We start from the raw sequence: 16,457 nt of genomic DNA on the forward strand, positions 1-16,457 counted from the left end.
TTATGCAATTCATTGGTGAGAATTTCAGATAAGCATATGAAGATGCTTTGTCCCTTCCGTCTCTCTGCTTTCCTACTGTCTTCATCCAATCCTTCTTACTCCTTTCCATGGCAAGCTGTATGTTGGGCATCACCGTTGTCAGTGGCTACAATCCCGTCCTCTCAGTGAAAATGTTCAACGCACCCTGTCACGGCACGGCTAATCATCTGTCGGTTCTCAATCAGGTTGGAATAGAATCCATTGATTCTTTTGCGTCTGTCACTAACGCCCAGCCTTCAGGAGTTTGAAGCTCATCACAGTTATTCAATCATTGAATCCTACTCAGAATACCACAGACAAGGTTTAGACCTTCCGGATTCTCTTGAATGCCGCCATCAATTCTAGTTTATACCACGAAGATTCTGATTAAGGGATCTAAGAGATAAACATTCAAGCCTTGTTTGCTTGTAGAACGGGAGTGGTTGTCAGGCACGCGTTCATAAGTGAGAATGATGATGAGCGTCACATAATCATCACATTCATCAAGTTCTTGAGTGCAAATGAATATCTTAGAACAAGAATAGGCTGAATTGAATAGAAGAACAATAGTAATTGTATTAATACTCGAGGTACAGCAGAGCTCCACACCTTAATCTATGGTGTGTAGAAACTCCACCGTTGAAAATACATAAGAACAAGGTCTAGACATGGCCGTGAGGCCAGCCTCCCAATGATCTAAGATTGCATAAGACTAAAGATAGCTACCTCGATGATAATACAATAGCAAAAAGTCTTATTTATAAAGAACTAGTAGCCTAAGGTTTACAAAGATGAGTAAATGACATAAAAATCTACTTCCGGGCCCACTTGGTGTGTGCTTGGGCTAACACTAAAGAGTAAAAATTTTTAGATTATTTGATTCTCCATTTTATAGAATTTGAACGCAGAAATTCATTATTCTTTATTTTGGACTTAATTATTTAAGCCGGATGAAAGGAAACTTTCACGTCCGATTTTGAAAGGGGGAGATCCCATTGATCCATTGGTTGGATCCTATCCAAATTTTTCGTTTGCTAGACCCGTCGTTAAAAAGCCTACTTTCTTACGATTACGAGGTTTATTCGAATATGAAATCCAATCCTGGAAATATAGCATACCACTTTTTTTTACTATACAGGGTTTCGATACATTTCGAAATAGAGAAATTTCTAGTGGAGCGGGTGCTATTCGAGAACAACTAGGCGATCTGGATTTGACAATTCTTATAAATTCTTCATTAGTAGAGTGGAAAGAATTAGGAGAAGGGGGATCCACGGGCAATGAAAATGAATGGGAGGCTCGAAAAGTTGGAAGAAGAAAAAATTTTTTGGTTCGACGTATAGAATTAGCTAAACATTTTATCCGAACAAATATAAATCCGGAATGGATGGTTTTATGTCTCTTACCAGTTCTTCCCCCCGAATTGAGACCCATTATTCAAATCGATGGGCCAGGTTGTCTCTTGCCTGCCCGTGGATTCAGCAGCAGTTCGAAAGGTTGACCTATTCGGGAATCTCCGGATCTACGCTTATTTTCAACTCCCCGAAGCATTTCGTCGCTTACTACGCCCTTCCTCGTCTCTGGGTGCCTAGGTATCCACCATAAGCCTTTCCTCGTTTGAACCTCGCCCTTAACTTGAAGGCTATGCCATCCTAAGGTGCTGCTAGATGGAAGGATCTTATCAACGTCCATGAATAATAAATCATAGCATAGATCAAACTGCCGAATCGGAAAAATTGGGTGCTATCATATAGCATAGCTTTGTATCGGCTAAGTTCACGAGTTGGAGATAAGCGGAATTATTCAGAGAATCTACAAGAAGATAAAAAAATACGAGATTATATCAAGAATTATATAAAAATAAATATAAGAATATCTTCTGGTGTCGAGGGAATAGCAGGGATAAAGATTAAAAAAAGAATTGATTTGATTCAAGTCATAATCTCTATGGGATTTCCAAAGTTATTAATTGAGGGTAAGCCTGGAAGAATAGAAGAGTTACAGATGAATTTACAAAAAAAACTCAATTGTGTGAACCGAAAACTGAACATTGCTATTACAAGAATTGCAAACCCTTATGGACATCCTAATATTCTTGCAGAATTTATAGCCGGGCAATTAAGGAATAGAGTTTCGTTTCGTAAAGCAATGAAAAAAGCTATTGAATTAACTCAACAGGCGGGGACAAAAGGAATTCAAGTACAAATTGCGGGACGTATCGACGGAAAAGAAATTGCACGTGTCGAATGGATCAGAGAGGGTAGAGTTCCTCTACAAACCATTCGAGCTAAAATTGATTATTGTTCCTATACAGTTCGAACTATTTATGGCGTATTAGGGATCAAAGTTTGGATATTTGTAAACAAAGAATAATCCAATTCTCCTTTTCTTTTTCTTTAAGGTTCCTTGTTTCGGTAAAACAAAAAAATGATAATTTTGAAAATTTTATAAGATTGAATAAAAAATATCAATTAATTTTTTTATATAAATATAATTGCTATGCTTAGTGTGTGACTCGTTGATTTTTTAAAGTGGTTAGAGTTCGACAATAAAATAAATGACTTATAGGATGAATTCATTAATAACTAAGTACTAACCAACTCATCGCTTCGCATTATCTGGATTTAAAGAATTAATCTAAAAATCGAAATAAAATCAAGATATCATATTTTGGTAGTAGAATTATAACAACTGAGATATTGGATAAAAAAAAATAAAAACGAATCTGATTATAAGTTGTAAAGCAATAAGAATATACAGATAAAAATGAAGGGTGAAAGAAAGAAAAAAGATATATCAATGATATAGAATTCGAATATGTAAAGGTCTTATGGTTATCTCATAAAAAGGGGAAGTGTAATAAAGCATCAACATTAACTAAATCCATATATAGATATATATATTCCCAAAATAAACAAATCAAGAGCACCGAGTCAATAAAAACTGAGAAGGTTGATTCAAGAAAAAAGAAATATATATAATTTGGAATTGTATTTGCGAGGCTCCATTGTAGAATTCCAGACCTAATCATCAATCGAGAAGCGATGGGAACGACGAAAACCGTGAATACCTAAGATTCATTTGACGGGAGGGATGGCGGAACGAACTAAGAACCAATTCATTTTTTTGAAGAGTCGCAGGATAACCCTAGATTACATCTAAAATAAAATGGATAAGGAGTAAATATTCGCCCGCGAAATCTTTGTTTTTTTATTTCGAAATTGAGCCAATCCAATACCACCAGAAATAAATAAAATAAGGATTTGTTAGAATCTTATGCTCTAATAGAACAACATTATCTAGTTATATATTTAACTATATATAGGGGGGGCAAATTTTCTAATAAATGTCTAGTTCTATATAAAAATCAAAACAAGATATACTAATTTCCAATTGATCAATCAATCCTATGAAATATTAAAATAAAAAAACCTCGTGATTCAATTATTCATTAAACATATGTATATACGGTATATTTTTTTATTGGTATTGGTTAAATCCATTTTTGTAATTGTTTTATTCGCGAGGAGCCGTATGAGGTGAAAATCTCATGTACGGTTCTGGAATAGCGATGGGATTTCTAAACAACCATCAACTATAACCCCAAAAGAACCAGATTCCGTAAGCAACATAGAGGAAGAATGAAAGGAATATCCTATCGGGGTAATCATATTTGCTTCGGAAGATATGCTCTTCAGGCACTTGAACCCGCTTGGATCACATCTAGACAAATAGAAGCAGGTCGGCGGGCAATGTCACGAAATGTCCGCCGAGGTGGACAAATATGGGTACGGATATTTCCAGACAAACCAGTTACAGTAAGACCAACCGAAACGCGTATGGGTTCGGGAAAGGGATCTCCCGAATATTGGGTAGCTGTCGTTAAACCCGGTAGAATACTTTATGAAATGGGCGGAGTCGCAGAAAATATAGCCAAAAGGGCTATCTCAATAGCCGCATCAAAAATGCCTATCCAAACTCAATTCATTATTTCAAGATATTAAATAATAAAAACCAAAGGAAAGAGGTCTTTTGGAGGAAAAAACATGGCAATTTTTCCTTTCTTTTGTTGAATAGAGAATATTTTTTTTACTTCAAGCCTTGGACTGAAAAACCAGATAAAATAAGAATGATATGATTCAACCTCAAACCCATTTGAATGTAGCCGATAACAGCGGAGCCCGCCAATTGATGTGTATTCGAATCATAGGAGCAGGTAATCGACGATATGCTTCTATTGGTGACATTGTTGTTGCTGTAATCAAGGAAGCGGTACCAAATATGTCTTTAGAAAGATCAGAAGTGATTAGAGCTGTAATTGTACGTACTTGTAAAGAACTTAAACGTAGCAATGGCATGATAATACAGTATGATGATAATGCCGCGGTTGTCATTGATCAAGAGGGAAATCCAAAAGGAACTCGAATTTTTGGCGCAATCGCCCGGGAATTGAGACAGTTAAATTTCACTAAAATAGTTTCATTAGCACCTGAGGTATTATAAGAAAAAACATTTTATTATTTAATGAAAATGAAATAGATAAATTAATAAATTATGTCTTACACATATATCTAATTATTAATAAAATTGGATTTCGTTTTTTATTTTTTTAATATATATTATTCTTTTTGAATAAAAATAAGTATAAAAATAAATATAGAAATATAAAAAGAAATATATAAATAAGATATTATATAGATATCTTTCTATTAAAGATATATTCTATTAAAGATATATAAATATACTAGATATCTTTCTTTAATTTTAACTAAAATATTTTCAAATTATATTACTCTAATATATATTAGAAAATATAGAACACGGAGCATGCTGATTATATCAAAAGTAAGTAAAGGGTAACATTTATTTTCCTATGGGTAAGGACACCATCGCCGACATAATAACCTCTATACGAAATGCTGACATGAATGGAAGAGGAACGGTTCTAATACCATCTACTAACATTACTGAAAACATTGCTAAAATGCTTTTACGAGAGGGTTTTATTGAAAACGTGAGAAAACATAGGGAAGGGGGAAATCTTTTTTTAGTTTTAACTCTACCATATAGAAGAAATAGAAAAGGATCATCTAAAACGCGTTTGAATTTAAAACGGATCAGTACTCCTGGTCTACGAATCTATTCTAATTATCAACAAATTCCAAGAATTTTAGGGGGGATGGGAATTGTCATTATTTCTACTTCGAGAGGTATAATGACAGATCGAGAGGCTCGATTAGAACGAATCGGCGGAGAAGTTTTATGTTATATATGGTAATCTTTCTGATATCCGAATTATAGAAAAAATTCTATCAATTTTTGTAAAAAAGTAAAGAGAGATAAAACAAAACACAAGTCTCTCATATCACTCCTCATACCTTAATGAATGCGTGAAATGGGTTTAACAGGAATTGTTATAAAGAAACGGATTCATGAGGGTTTAATTCAATATTGCTGAATCAATTTCCCCTGTGGGGTATGTTCGGGGTTGGTTCATTTATTTTCAATTTTAATAATGAAAATATCAGTCTAGGCTATATTTCTGAAAAGGTTCAACATACTCTTTATATATATTTCTACCACAGAGAAATAAAAATGCAAGTATAAATTCTTTAATTAGACTTTTTTTTAACTTCAATATTATTGGTTTTGAGGGGTACGATTAGAATAGAAGTTAAAAATTGAAGGAAACCTTATTTTCTTCCATTAAAATGGATCCGAGATTAAGTTGAAGGAATGATAAATATGAAAATACGGGCCTCTGTTCGTAAAATTTGTGAAAAATGTAGATTGATCCGTAGACGAGGTAGAATTCTAGTAATTTGTTCCAATCCAAGACATAAACAAAGACAAGGATAAGGATAATATTTCCACAAAAGCCACAAGAGAGGGCTTTGAATTATAAAGGACTGGGTGCGCAAATAAAAAAAAAATAAAAAAAGATATAGATATTGAAATTCAAACTTTTTTTTACATGAAAACTTAGAAATTATATAATATTCTCTATTATATATGATATGATTTTATAGTAATATTGATTATATATTAATATTTTTGAATATGTGAAAATTTCAAATTATTGAATGAATATAGAAATTTTATTTCGAATATTTCGAAATTTTCTTATATATATAATATATATCAATGATTATATATATATAGATTAGAACTATTCTAATAGAATACAATATAAAAAAGAGATATTAGATAGAGAGATTTTGGGGATCTAAAATTGGAAATTCTATTTTTGTTAGTTGTATATTAACACAAATATAATGCCAATTTTGAGAATATTAATTCTAGTTTCTAATTAAAAAAAAGAAATATAGTAAAACATCTGCTTTTTTGACATGAAATGAATATATCCATACATCTCAGACTTCCTTTTAGGTTATGAGATAATAATTATGAAATAATAAAAAGATAATAAGATATGGCAAAACCTATACCCAAAATTGGTTCGCGTAAAAATGGACGTATTGGTTCACGTAAACATGCTCGTAAAATACCAAAGGGCGTTATTCATGTTCAAGCTAGTTTCAACAATACCATTGTCACTGTTACCGATGTACGGGGTCGGGTAATTTCGTGGTCCTCCGCAGGTACTTGTGGATTCAAAGGTACGCGAAGGGGAACACCATTTGCCGCCCAAACCGCAGCAGGAAATGTTATTCGAACAGTAGCGAATCAAGGCATGCAACGAGCAGAAGTCATGATAAAGGGTCCCGGTCTCGGAAGAGATGCGGCATTAAGAGCTATTCGTAGAAGTGGCATACTCTTAAATTTTATACGGGATGTAACCCCTATGCCACATAATGGGTGTAGGTCCCCTAAAAAACGACGTGTGTAATGTAAAACAAAAGATAAAAATAGAAAACATAGAATAAATTTCAAGACAAGAGAAATAAACAATTCAAGGATTTGAAAAAAAGAATTGATTACTATGGTTCGAGAGAAAATTAGAGTATCTACTCGAACACTACAGTGGAAGTGTGTTGAATCAAGAGTAGACAGTAAGCGCCTTTATTATGGACGCTTTATTCTGTCTCCACTTATGAAAGGCCAAGCTGATACAATAGGCATTGCGATGCGAAGAGTTTTGCTTGGAGAAATAGAGGGAACATGTATCACACGTGCAAAATCTGAGAAAATACCACATGAATATTCGACCATAGTAGGTATTCAAGAATCAGTACATGAAATTTTAATGAATTTGAAAGAAATAGTATTGAGAAGTAATCTGTATGGGACTCGAGACGCATCTATTTGTATCAACGGTCCCGGATATGTAACCGCTCAAGACATCATTTTACCACCTTCTGTGGAAATTGTTGATAATACGCAACATATAGCTAACCTAATAGAACCCATTAATTTGTGTATTAGATTACAAATCGAGAGGAATCGCGGATATTGTATAAAAAGACTAAAAAACTTTCAAGACGGAAGTTATCCTATAGATGCAGTATTCATGCCTGTTCGAAACGCAAATCATAGTATTCATTCTTATGTGAATGGGAATGAAAAACAAGAAATACTCTTTCTCGAAATATGGACAAATGGGAGTTTAACTCCTAAAGAAGCGCTTTATGAAGCCTCCCGTAATTTGATTGACCTATTTATTCCTTTTTTACATGCGGGAGCAGAAAACTTGAAATTAGAAAAAAATCAACACAAAGTTACTTTACCCGGTTTCACTTTTCATGATACATTGGCTAAACTAAGAAAAAACAAAAAAGAGATAGAATTAAAATCTTTTTTTATTGACCAATTAGAATTGCCTCCCAGGATCTATAATTGTCTCAAAAGGTCCAATATACATACATTATTGGACCTTTTTAATACCAGTCACGAAAACCTTATGAAAATAGAAGATTTTCGGATAGAAGATGTAAAACATATCTTGGACATTTTAGAAATTCGAAATTGAAAGAAAAGCATTTTGCATAAATTGGAAATCCATTAGGTTTTTTTCATCTTTTTTTTCTTTCTTTTTTATAAAAAAGAAAGAAAAAAAAGATGAAAATATGGAGTTTGAATCTTTATCTTTAGAAAAATTTAGAAAAAATCTACATACTGAGAGTAGGTTCAAAGATGTATCTAGAGAGTAGTCCTTTCAAAGTGAATTCTCCCTAGATACCCAATATATATGAGATTTTAATTCACAAGTGAATCAATTTAAAAGAGACCTAAAGTTAGGGATTTCTCAATAGGTAATGTTGCTCCAACACCCAACCAAAGGGCTACTGCAGTACCAATCAAAAAGATGGTTGTTGATACTGGACGACGAAATGGGTTTTGGAATTTATTAACATTCTCCAAAAAGGGTACTGTTAATAATCCTGCGGGTACCGAAACCATTAAAAGAACGCCCAATAACTTATTGGGCACTGTACGAAGTATTTGAAATACAGGAAAGAAATACCATTCCGGCAATATTTCCAAAGGAGTTGCAAATGGATCCGCGGGTTCCCCAATCATTGATGGTTCTAAAACTGCTAAACCTACGTTACAAGCAATAGTACCTAGAATAACTACGGGAAAAATATATAAAAGATCGTTTGGCCATGCGGGTTCTCCATAATAATTATGACCCATTCCTTTAGCCAATTTCGCTCTTAATACAGGATCATTCAAGTCAGGTTTTTTTGTTATTGGGATAGGTGAATTCTTATTGATCCATCCTCCGAAAGAACCGGACATGATAATTTTGCATCATCCGGCTCGAGCATCAATCAAACGAACCGAGTATACCTATAGAAAAGTTTATATGTAAGAAAATGGACTCGATTCTGTTTTACGGAGTTACACAACTATCTATTGTGAAAAACTCATTTCTTATTTGTAAATGCTCAATACCCAAGTAGGCTTTCTTAAATTTATAGTGCTTTCTGGGTCATCTCAGACCTTGATATTTTTGCCCCCCTCAAAAAAAGATATCGGGACTTTTTAACATACATTTACATATTAAATTAAAGGATTTACTTGTTACTAATGGAATCTAACCCCTGTTCTTCTTTAGATCTACTTGTTTCACTCCGATAGTATCATAAATCGAGTCAATGCATAGGAAATGAATGCATTTCAATACTATTAAGTTAAGTGAAATCGATAAGACGGAATCCGTATTAGACCACTTCACTTATTTTAGTTTTAGTGGATCTTACGAAGCCCGGTCATCCAGGACATGATCAAGTCTGATCATAGAAAAGAATCTCTTCAAGTGAACCGGCCTATCCTCTGTAGGGGGGCTTGCGCGGTGGTTGGAACAAAGAGACACATTTTATTGCAAATTAAAATGTGGCAGATATGAAAAAGTTATCCATCTGCGCGATCCAATCAATAGTTCAAGTCACACACTCCCATAATCCGTTTTTTCTTCGGAGAATCCCCCTCAACTATCAACTATTCGTGTATGTCAAATAAAAAAATAAGACGCTAATTTTGTTAAGTCTTAAGTTGCAGGGAAATATCCAAATACATGTCTTATTTTTTTTAATAATCCATATTTGTAGCAATGAAATACTTTTGTTCCTCCCCAAAATAAAAAATGATTGATTAGAAATATCTAGGATCCATATTCTCTATAAAGGACCGGAGATGCCTTGCTTACGTATCATTGGAAAGTGCATTAACATAAATACAGCAGTAAGAAGAGGTAATACAAAAGTATGTAAACTATAAAAACGAGTCAAGGTAGATTGTCCTACACTAGCACTTCCCCTTAATAATTCCACGACAGACGATCCTATTCCGGGAATAGCTTCGGGTACTCCTGTTACAATTTTGACTGCCCAATAACCAATTTGGTCCCAAGGTAAGGAATAACCAGTTACACCAAAAGATGCGGTCAATACAGCCAAAACAACGCCCGTAACCCACGTCAATTCACGAGGTTTTTTAAAACCGCCGGTAAGATACACACGAAATACGTGCAGGATCATCATTAAAACCATCATACTTGCCGACCATCGATGAACAGATCGGATTAACCAACCAAAGTTAGCCTCAGTCATTATATATTGAACCGAAGCAAAAGCCTCAGTAACGGTCGGACGATAATAAAAGGTCATAGCAAACCCCGTTGCTACTTGGACTAAAAAGCAAGTAAGTGTAATTCCTCCTAAACAATAGAATATGTTGACATGAGGAGGGACATATTTACTAGTTATATCATCGGCAATCGCCTGAATCTCAAGACGTTCTTCGAACCAATCATAGACTTTATTGAAAAAGATCATATTCATATTGTGTGTTTTTTTTTTAATGAGCCTAATTGTTGGTTTTTGTAAGGAATTGATCTAGTTTTTTCATATGAATCACATTTTTTTAAATCTTTATTTTGAATGACATGACGTTTATGGATTCTATTTCTCCATTTTTGTGGCACTAATCTAGACCATCTTCTCTGAGATAAATCATATTGATAATGACTCTTTAACAACCAATTTGTCCATTGATTCATTAGAGAATTGGGGGGTTCTTGGATATAAATTGAAAATCAAATATTCTTTGTATTCCAAAAAAATAATCTTTTATTTCATTCTTAAGAAAAGGGGATTTTCGATGATATGCAAAAACATATTTTAACTTATATATGTTAATAACTCACAATCAACCACCAGTTATCAAATTTGAAAAAGAGTCAGAAGAAATGGTTCGATCCTCTTATTTTGATTTCTCGAACCGAGAGATCCATGAATCGGGATCTTAATGCATGTAGATACAGATGGTCCAATGGGAGCAAGAATTTCCAGGAACATTTAGAACTTCTCAGTTCTGAGCAGAATAGCCGTTTTCAAGTAGTGTTCGATCGATTACGTATTAATCAATATTCGATTGATTGGTCTGAGGTTGAGGTTATCGACAAAAAAGATTTGTCTAAGTTACTTTGTTTCTTTTTGTCCAAGTTACTTCCTTTTTTGTCCAAGTTTCTTCTCTTTTTGTCTAACTCACTTCCTTTTTTCTTTGTGAGTTTCGGGAGTATCCCCATTCATAGGTCCGAGATCCACATCTATGAATTGAAAGGTCCGAATGATCCACTCTGTAATCAGTTGTTAGAATCAATAGGTCTTCAAATCGTTCATTTGAAAAAATTGAAACCCTTCTTATTGGATGGCCGTGATACTTCCCAAAAATCGAAATTCTTGATCAATGGAAGAACAATATCACCATCTTTTTTCAATAAGATACCAAAGTGGATGATTGACTCATTCCATACTAGAAAAAGAGACATTATTCAGATAGCTAGAATTCTTATTATAACTATCAAAAAGACTTTCTGGTTCACTTAGAAAAGAAGGATCATTAGAAATCTCCAAAAATTGATTTTCAATATCAAAATATATGGAATAACGGTTCCTTTGGCTATTGTTATCCCTAACTAAAAGAATTTTATCAGATAGGAAATTTCTAATGTTCCTGACACCGACTAAATAATCAACATTACTGTAACTAGAATTGTCACTATCATTCCAGCTAGGAAAGTCTTTTTCCATATCAATCAAAATTGGGTCTTCACTTGCACTGGTATTTTCAACAGGACCAAAACTATCCATTGAGTTACTTAGCCCACACCTGTATTCTAACTGCCTATAAAACAGCATAGAATTGAACCACCATTTTTCCATAGAGTTTTTCCTCTATTACCATTAAAATACAATAGATGAATAGTCATTCGAAGAAAAATCATTAAACATAAATATAGAATATTCAAAATATTCTATCACATCTTTTTACTAATATATATAAATCCAATCACTAGGATTGGTAACTAGTAATAAGTTAATAAGGAGCGAGTGGGTATATAAAAAAATCATTCTTTTTGGTGAGAACACATAGTATTATTTCACTATGTATGTCACTATATGTGCTGGAATTCCTTTTCATCAATTCTAGTACCCCTCTTTTATTGCCCCCTCTTTTTTCTTCTAATCTAATCCTTTTCTCTTCATTGTATTTAATAGAAGTAATAGAATTATTGGGGTAATAGAATTATTGCGACAATTTTGAATTGGTATTTACTTGGTCCAGGATCTTTTAGCTTTTCCTTGAATCATTAGGTTTAGACATTACTTAAGGGATCTTAAATCGTTTCAAATTCAAATCCAATATAGCACCTATGGGTACATAAGAAATGTATTGAATCGATTCATTAAAAAGAATCGATTCGATCGCAACTTCGAACATGGAATTCAAAGGTATCAAATAGAAAATGATACTATGAATCATAGAACTATAATGAAATACACGATCAACCACCAGTTATCAAATTTGAAAAAGAGTCAGAAGAAATGGTTCGATCCTCTTATTTTGATTTCTCGAACCGAGAGATCCATGAATCGGGATCTTAATGCATGTAGATACAGATGGTCCAATGGGAGCAAGAATTTCCAGGAACATTTAGAACTTCTCAGTTCTGAGCAGAATAGCCGTTTTCAAGTAGTGTTCGATCGATTAAGTATGTTTGTCATTCTAAGTGGTTATTCCAGTCTGGGTAATCAAGAACTTCTTATTCTTAACTCATGGGTTCGAGAATTCCTATATAACTTAAGTGACACAATAAAAGCTTTTTCCATTCTTTTATTAACAGATTTATGTATAGGATTCCATTCGACCCATGGGTGGGAACTAATGATTGGTTCTCTCTATAAAGATTTTGGATTTGCTCAGAATGATCAAATTATATCTGGTCTTGTTTCCACATTTCCAGTCATTTTAGATACTATTATAAAATATTGGATTTTCCGTTATTTAAATCGCGTATCTCCATCACTTGTCGTGATTTATATAATATTTTATATATTAAATTATGAATATATTTAATAAAATTAAATGAAATAAATATATATTATAGATAATATATATAATAATAATTAAAATTAGGAAAAAAAAAAAAAATCAAATACAACTTCCAAAATCCTTATTTTATTTGAACTTATCTAGTTCAAAATCCTTCCAGTCTGAAAAAAAAAAAGAGGAAATGAGACTTTCATACAATATCTTAATTGAATTCTATGTAATGATCAATAATTTCAGTTTTATTCTATTCTATATCTATATGGATATTAAACTCCCAGCAACAATCACTTTTTTGAGATGGAATTGACGAACAACTAATACCATTAATAGTGTTTATGAATGTCGAATAAAAAAAATGGGGCGTCGCCAAGCGGTAAGGCATCGGGTTTTGGTCCCGCCATTCGGAGGTTCGAATCCTTCCGTCCCAGAGCATATCCATTCATGATGTATATCCTATTTGAATAAAAATTGTATCTCGGGATAAAAATGACCCTGCTCGGATCTGGTGTATCATAAGGGATTTGCCTTTTCTATTGATTCCTCCGGATTGGATCAAAAACAATTCTTGAGGGGGGTATTCAACTCCAGGGATGAGTCGAAAAATAAATCTTTATTGTTTCTACCTCCTCTTTTTTATGAAGAGAATGAATCTTTTTATCGAAGGCTCATAAAAAAATGGGTCCGGACCTCTTGCGGGAATGATTTGGAAGATCCAAAACCAAAAATAGTGGTATTTGCTAGCAACAACATAATGGAGGCAGTCAATCAATATAGATTGATCCGAAATCTGATTCAAATCCAATATAGCACCTATGGGTACATAAGAAATGTATTGAATCGATTCATTAAAAAGAATCGATTCGATTCCTTGTAGGACAACTTTATAGGAAAATAGGAAAGGAGGGGCAGAATATAAAAAATTCATTATTATTCTCACTTCAAGTCTGATTGAAGAACAAAATCTGATAGTTATATGAGTGAAATCAGACAGCTTCTATAGAAATAGAAATTCGAGATTCTATTTAGATAATTTACAAATACTATATTAGATTAGATAGTAGATTACCAGCCTATTATATATATATAATATATATATAATATATATTATATTTATCTTATATATATTATATATGGGTATATGGTCCGTAATTCTTCGCGGATAACCCCAATTTTGGTTTAATAGTACATCCCAATAGGGGGCGACCATACTTTTGTAATTTATCTCTTTCAACTTGGATGCCATGAGGCGGACCTTGGAAAGTTTTAATATAAGAGATAGGGATTCGCAAATCTTCCAGACGTAGGGCGCGAAGGGCCTTGAACCCAAATACATTACCTACAATGGAAGTAAACATGTTAGTAACAGAACCTTCCTCAAAAAGGTCTAAAGGATAAGCTACATAGGCAATATATTGATTTTCTTCGCCAGCAACCGGCTCGATGTTGTAGCATCGTCCTTTGTAACGATCAAGACTGGTAAGCCCATCGGTCCAAACAGTTGTCCATGTACCAGTAGAAGATTCGGCAGCTACCGCGGCACCCGCTTCTTCCGGAGGAACTCCAGGTTGAGGAGTTACTCGGAATGCTGCCAAGATATCAGTATCTTTCGTTTCATACTCAGGAGTATAATAAGTCAATTTATAATCTTTAACACCAGCTTTGAACCCAACACTTGCTTTAGTCTCTGTTTGTGGTGACATAAATCCCTCCCTACAACTCATGAATTAAGAATGACAGAAATAAAGCATTGGGTCGAACTCTTCTTTGGTGTCAAGGTAATAGCTATGAATAGTCATCGACTACCGGTAAAGGGTAGAAGAATGCGACCTATTATGGGACATACAATGCATTACAGACGTATGATCATTACGCTTCAACCGGGTTATTCTATTCCACCTCTTAGAAAGAAATGAACTTAAATCAAAATACTTAATAGCATGGCGATACATTTATACAAAACTTCTACCCCGAGCACACGCAATGGAGCCGTAGACAGTCAAGTCAAATCCAATCCACGAAATAATTTGATCTATGGACAGCATCGTTGTGGTAAAGGCCGTAATGCCAGAGGAATCATTACCGCAGGGCATAGAGGGGGAGGTCATAAGCGTCTATACCGTAAAATCGATTTTCGCCGGAATGAAAAAGACATATATGGTAGAATCGTAACCATAGAATACGACCCTAATCGAAATGCATACATCTGTCTCATACACTATGGGGATGCATTGAAGCATTTTCGTGTAGAGACTTCTCTTGGAGTTAAACGCCAGCTTTTGTGCCAGTTTGGGCATTTAACTCCCATTCTTGTGCCAGTTCCGGCGTTTAACGCCGGGAATACCAAAGCTGATTTGCAACGCCGGTTTGGGCCATCAAATCTCGGACAAGGTATGGACTATTATACATTGCTAGAAAGTCCAGGATGTCTACTTTTCAACGCCGTTGAGAGCGCGCCAATTGGGCTTCTGTAGCTCCAGAAAATCCACTTCGAGTGCAGGGAGGTCAGAATCCAACAGCATCTGCAGTCCTTTTCAGCCTCTGAATCAGATTTTTGCTTAGGTCCCTCAATTTCAGCCAGAAAATACCTGAAATCACAGAAAAACACACAAACTCATAGTAAAGTCCAGAAAAATGAATTTTAACTAAAAACTAATAAAAATATACTAAAAACTAACTAAATCCTACTATAAACATACTGAAAACAATGCCAAAAAGCGTATAAATTATCCGCTCATCATCCGGTCGAACCGGCCTGTCAGGTCGAACCACCCGGTCTGGTCAAACTGGACCGGTCGAACCGGTCGGTCCAAACGAACCGGTCAGCTCGGTCAAATCGGCTGGTCCAAATGAACCGGAAGGCATTGGTCGAACAGGCCGGTCCGGTCGAACTGATCCGGTCCTATTAAACCGGCCGGTCAGGTAGACCTGTCCAGTCTGGTCAAACCTGTTCGGTCAAACCGGCCGGTTCACCCGAACCGGCCATTCCGGTCTCCTTTTTTCAATAGGGACGTAAAACAGTACATTTTTCAGCCTACATGTACACTTCATAATTCAACGTTAAAGAATTACTAATTACATGCTATATTTTGCTAATTACCATTGTCTTAACAATTTCTCCTAAACTAATAACCCATGTACAAATCATACTTTCAGAAATCTTAATTTAAATTAATGGCGCACCTGCATTTGCATATTGAGGAAACTCCGGTGCATGCATGGCCTCCAAATCCAACGACCGCATGAAACTCGGCTCCACAAACGGTTGCTGATTTGCTAGTGCATTTGCCACATCCACCACATCTGCCACATCTCCCACCATAGCCTCGTCAGCTTGATCTTCGTCTACACCCGGATCAACGACCACGTAGTTACTTTCGAACTCTTCTTCACTATCACTATTGTAATCCTCCAATTCAATATCTCGGTCTGCTGCAGATTGCTCGAACTCGATATACAGTTCGATAAATGATACTCGCGACCGACTTTCGAGATACACTGAAAACATTTCTTGCATGCTCGCTTCGTCTGTCACGTATTTCCTTTGAAATTGTACGAACCCACCAAAGACAGATATAGGATATCTGTACAGAATACACGATACAATCCTTGTTGTTTGAGAATCTATCTTCTCACAAATG

General features: G+C 34.7%; 5 protein-coding genes and 1 pseudogene across 6 annotated transcripts; 4 read left to right on the plus strand and 2 right to left on the minus strand.

Annotated features, from left to right (window-relative positions):
• Positions 1–1,401: 1,401 nt before the first annotated feature.
• LOC130975483 (30S ribosomal protein S3, chloroplastic-like) lies at positions 1,402–2,432 on the plus strand. Its single transcript, XM_057900274.1, has 2 exons — positions 1,402–1,610; positions 1,773–2,432. Exons 1-2 carry the CDS (start codon positions 1,402–1,404, stop codon positions 2,389–2,391), a joined length of 828 nt encoding a protein of 275 aa, XP_057756257.1. The 3' UTR covers positions 2,392–2,432.
• A 1,607-nt stretch (positions 2,433–4,039) lies between these two features.
• Positions 4,040–4,579, plus strand: LOC130976098 (50S ribosomal protein L14, chloroplastic). Its single transcript, XM_057900860.1, has one exon. The coding sequence runs from the start codon at positions 4,153–4,155 to the stop codon at positions 4,519–4,521; it is 369 nt and encodes a 122-aa protein (XP_057756843.1). The 5' UTR covers positions 4,040–4,152; the 3' UTR covers positions 4,522–4,579.
• A 1,786-nt stretch (positions 4,580–6,365) lies between these two features.
• Positions 6,366–6,868, plus strand: LOC130974089 (30S ribosomal protein S11, chloroplastic). Its single transcript, XM_057898842.1, has one exon. It carries the CDS (start codon positions 6,452–6,454, stop codon positions 6,866–6,868), a length of 417 nt encoding a protein of 138 aa, XP_057754825.1. The 5' UTR covers positions 6,366–6,451.
• A 93-nt stretch (positions 6,869–6,961) lies between these two features.
• LOC130974087 (DNA-directed RNA polymerase subunit alpha-like) lies at positions 6,962–7,515 on the plus strand (annotated as a pseudogene).
• On the minus strand, positions 7,231–10,259 carry LOC130974088 (cytochrome b6-f complex subunit 4). Of its 2 annotated transcripts, none has more exons than XM_057898841.1 (2): positions 9,623–10,259; positions 7,231–8,702 (listed from the first exon to the last, which is right to left on the minus strand). In XM_057898841.1, exons 1-2 carry the CDS (start codon positions 10,257–10,259, stop codon positions 8,197–8,199), a joined length of 1,143 nt encoding a protein of 380 aa, XP_057754824.1. In that variant the 3' UTR covers positions 7,231–8,196. The 2 variants fall into 2 exon arrangements, with proteins under 2 accessions (XP_057754824.1, XP_057754823.1); XM_057898840.1 differs by lacking the exon at positions 9,623–10,259 and adding an exon at positions 9,377–9,619 and having other exon boundaries at positions 7,231–8,671.
• A 3,684-nt stretch (positions 10,260–13,943) lies between these two features.
• On the minus strand, positions 13,944–14,547 carry LOC130975484 (ribulose bisphosphate carboxylase large chain). Its single transcript, XM_057900275.1, has one exon. It carries the CDS (start codon positions 14,538–14,540, stop codon positions 13,944–13,946), a length of 597 nt encoding a protein of 198 aa, XP_057756258.1. The 5' UTR covers positions 14,541–14,547.
• Between the last annotated feature and the right edge of the window lie 1,910 nt (positions 14,548–16,457).

This window comes from Arachis stenosperma, chromosome 4 (genome assembly GCF_014773155.1).
Source record: "Arachis stenosperma cultivar V10309 chromosome 4, arast.V10309.gnm1.PFL2, whole genome shotgun sequence".
NCBI classification, from domain to species: domain Eukaryota; kingdom Viridiplantae; phylum Streptophyta; class Magnoliopsida; order Fabales; family Fabaceae; genus Arachis; species Arachis stenosperma.

Excerpts from the sequence above, each read along its gene's own strand:
- LOC130975484 (XM_057900275.1), bottom strand. The coding sequence starts at position 14,540 with ATGAGTTGTAGGGAGGGATTTATGTCACCACAAACAGAGACTAAAGCA.
- LOC130976098 (XM_057900860.1), top strand. The coding sequence starts at position 4,153 with ATGATTCAACCTCAAACCCATTTGAATGTAGCCGATAACAGCGGAGCC.
- LOC130975483 (XM_057900274.1), top strand. The coding sequence starts at position 1,402 with ATGGATGGTTTTATGTCTCTTACCAGTTCTTCCCCCCGAATTGAGACC. Across the intron at positions 1,611-1,772 it reads CCTCGTCTCTGGGTGCCTAG|CATAGCTTTGTATCGGCTAA; the intron begins GTATCCACCATA and ends GCTATCATATAG.
- LOC130974089 (XM_057898842.1), top strand. The coding sequence starts at position 6,452 with ATGGCAAAACCTATACCCAAAATTGGTTCGCGTAAAAATGGACGTATT.
- LOC130974088 (XM_057898841.1), bottom strand. The coding sequence starts at position 10,259 with ATGATCTTTTTCAATAAAGTCTATGATTGGTTCGAAGAACGTCTTGAG. Across the intron at positions 8,703-9,622 it reads TCCAATGATACGTAAGCAAG|GATGGATCAATAAGAATTCA; the intron begins GCATCTCCGGTC and ends GTTCTTTCGGAG.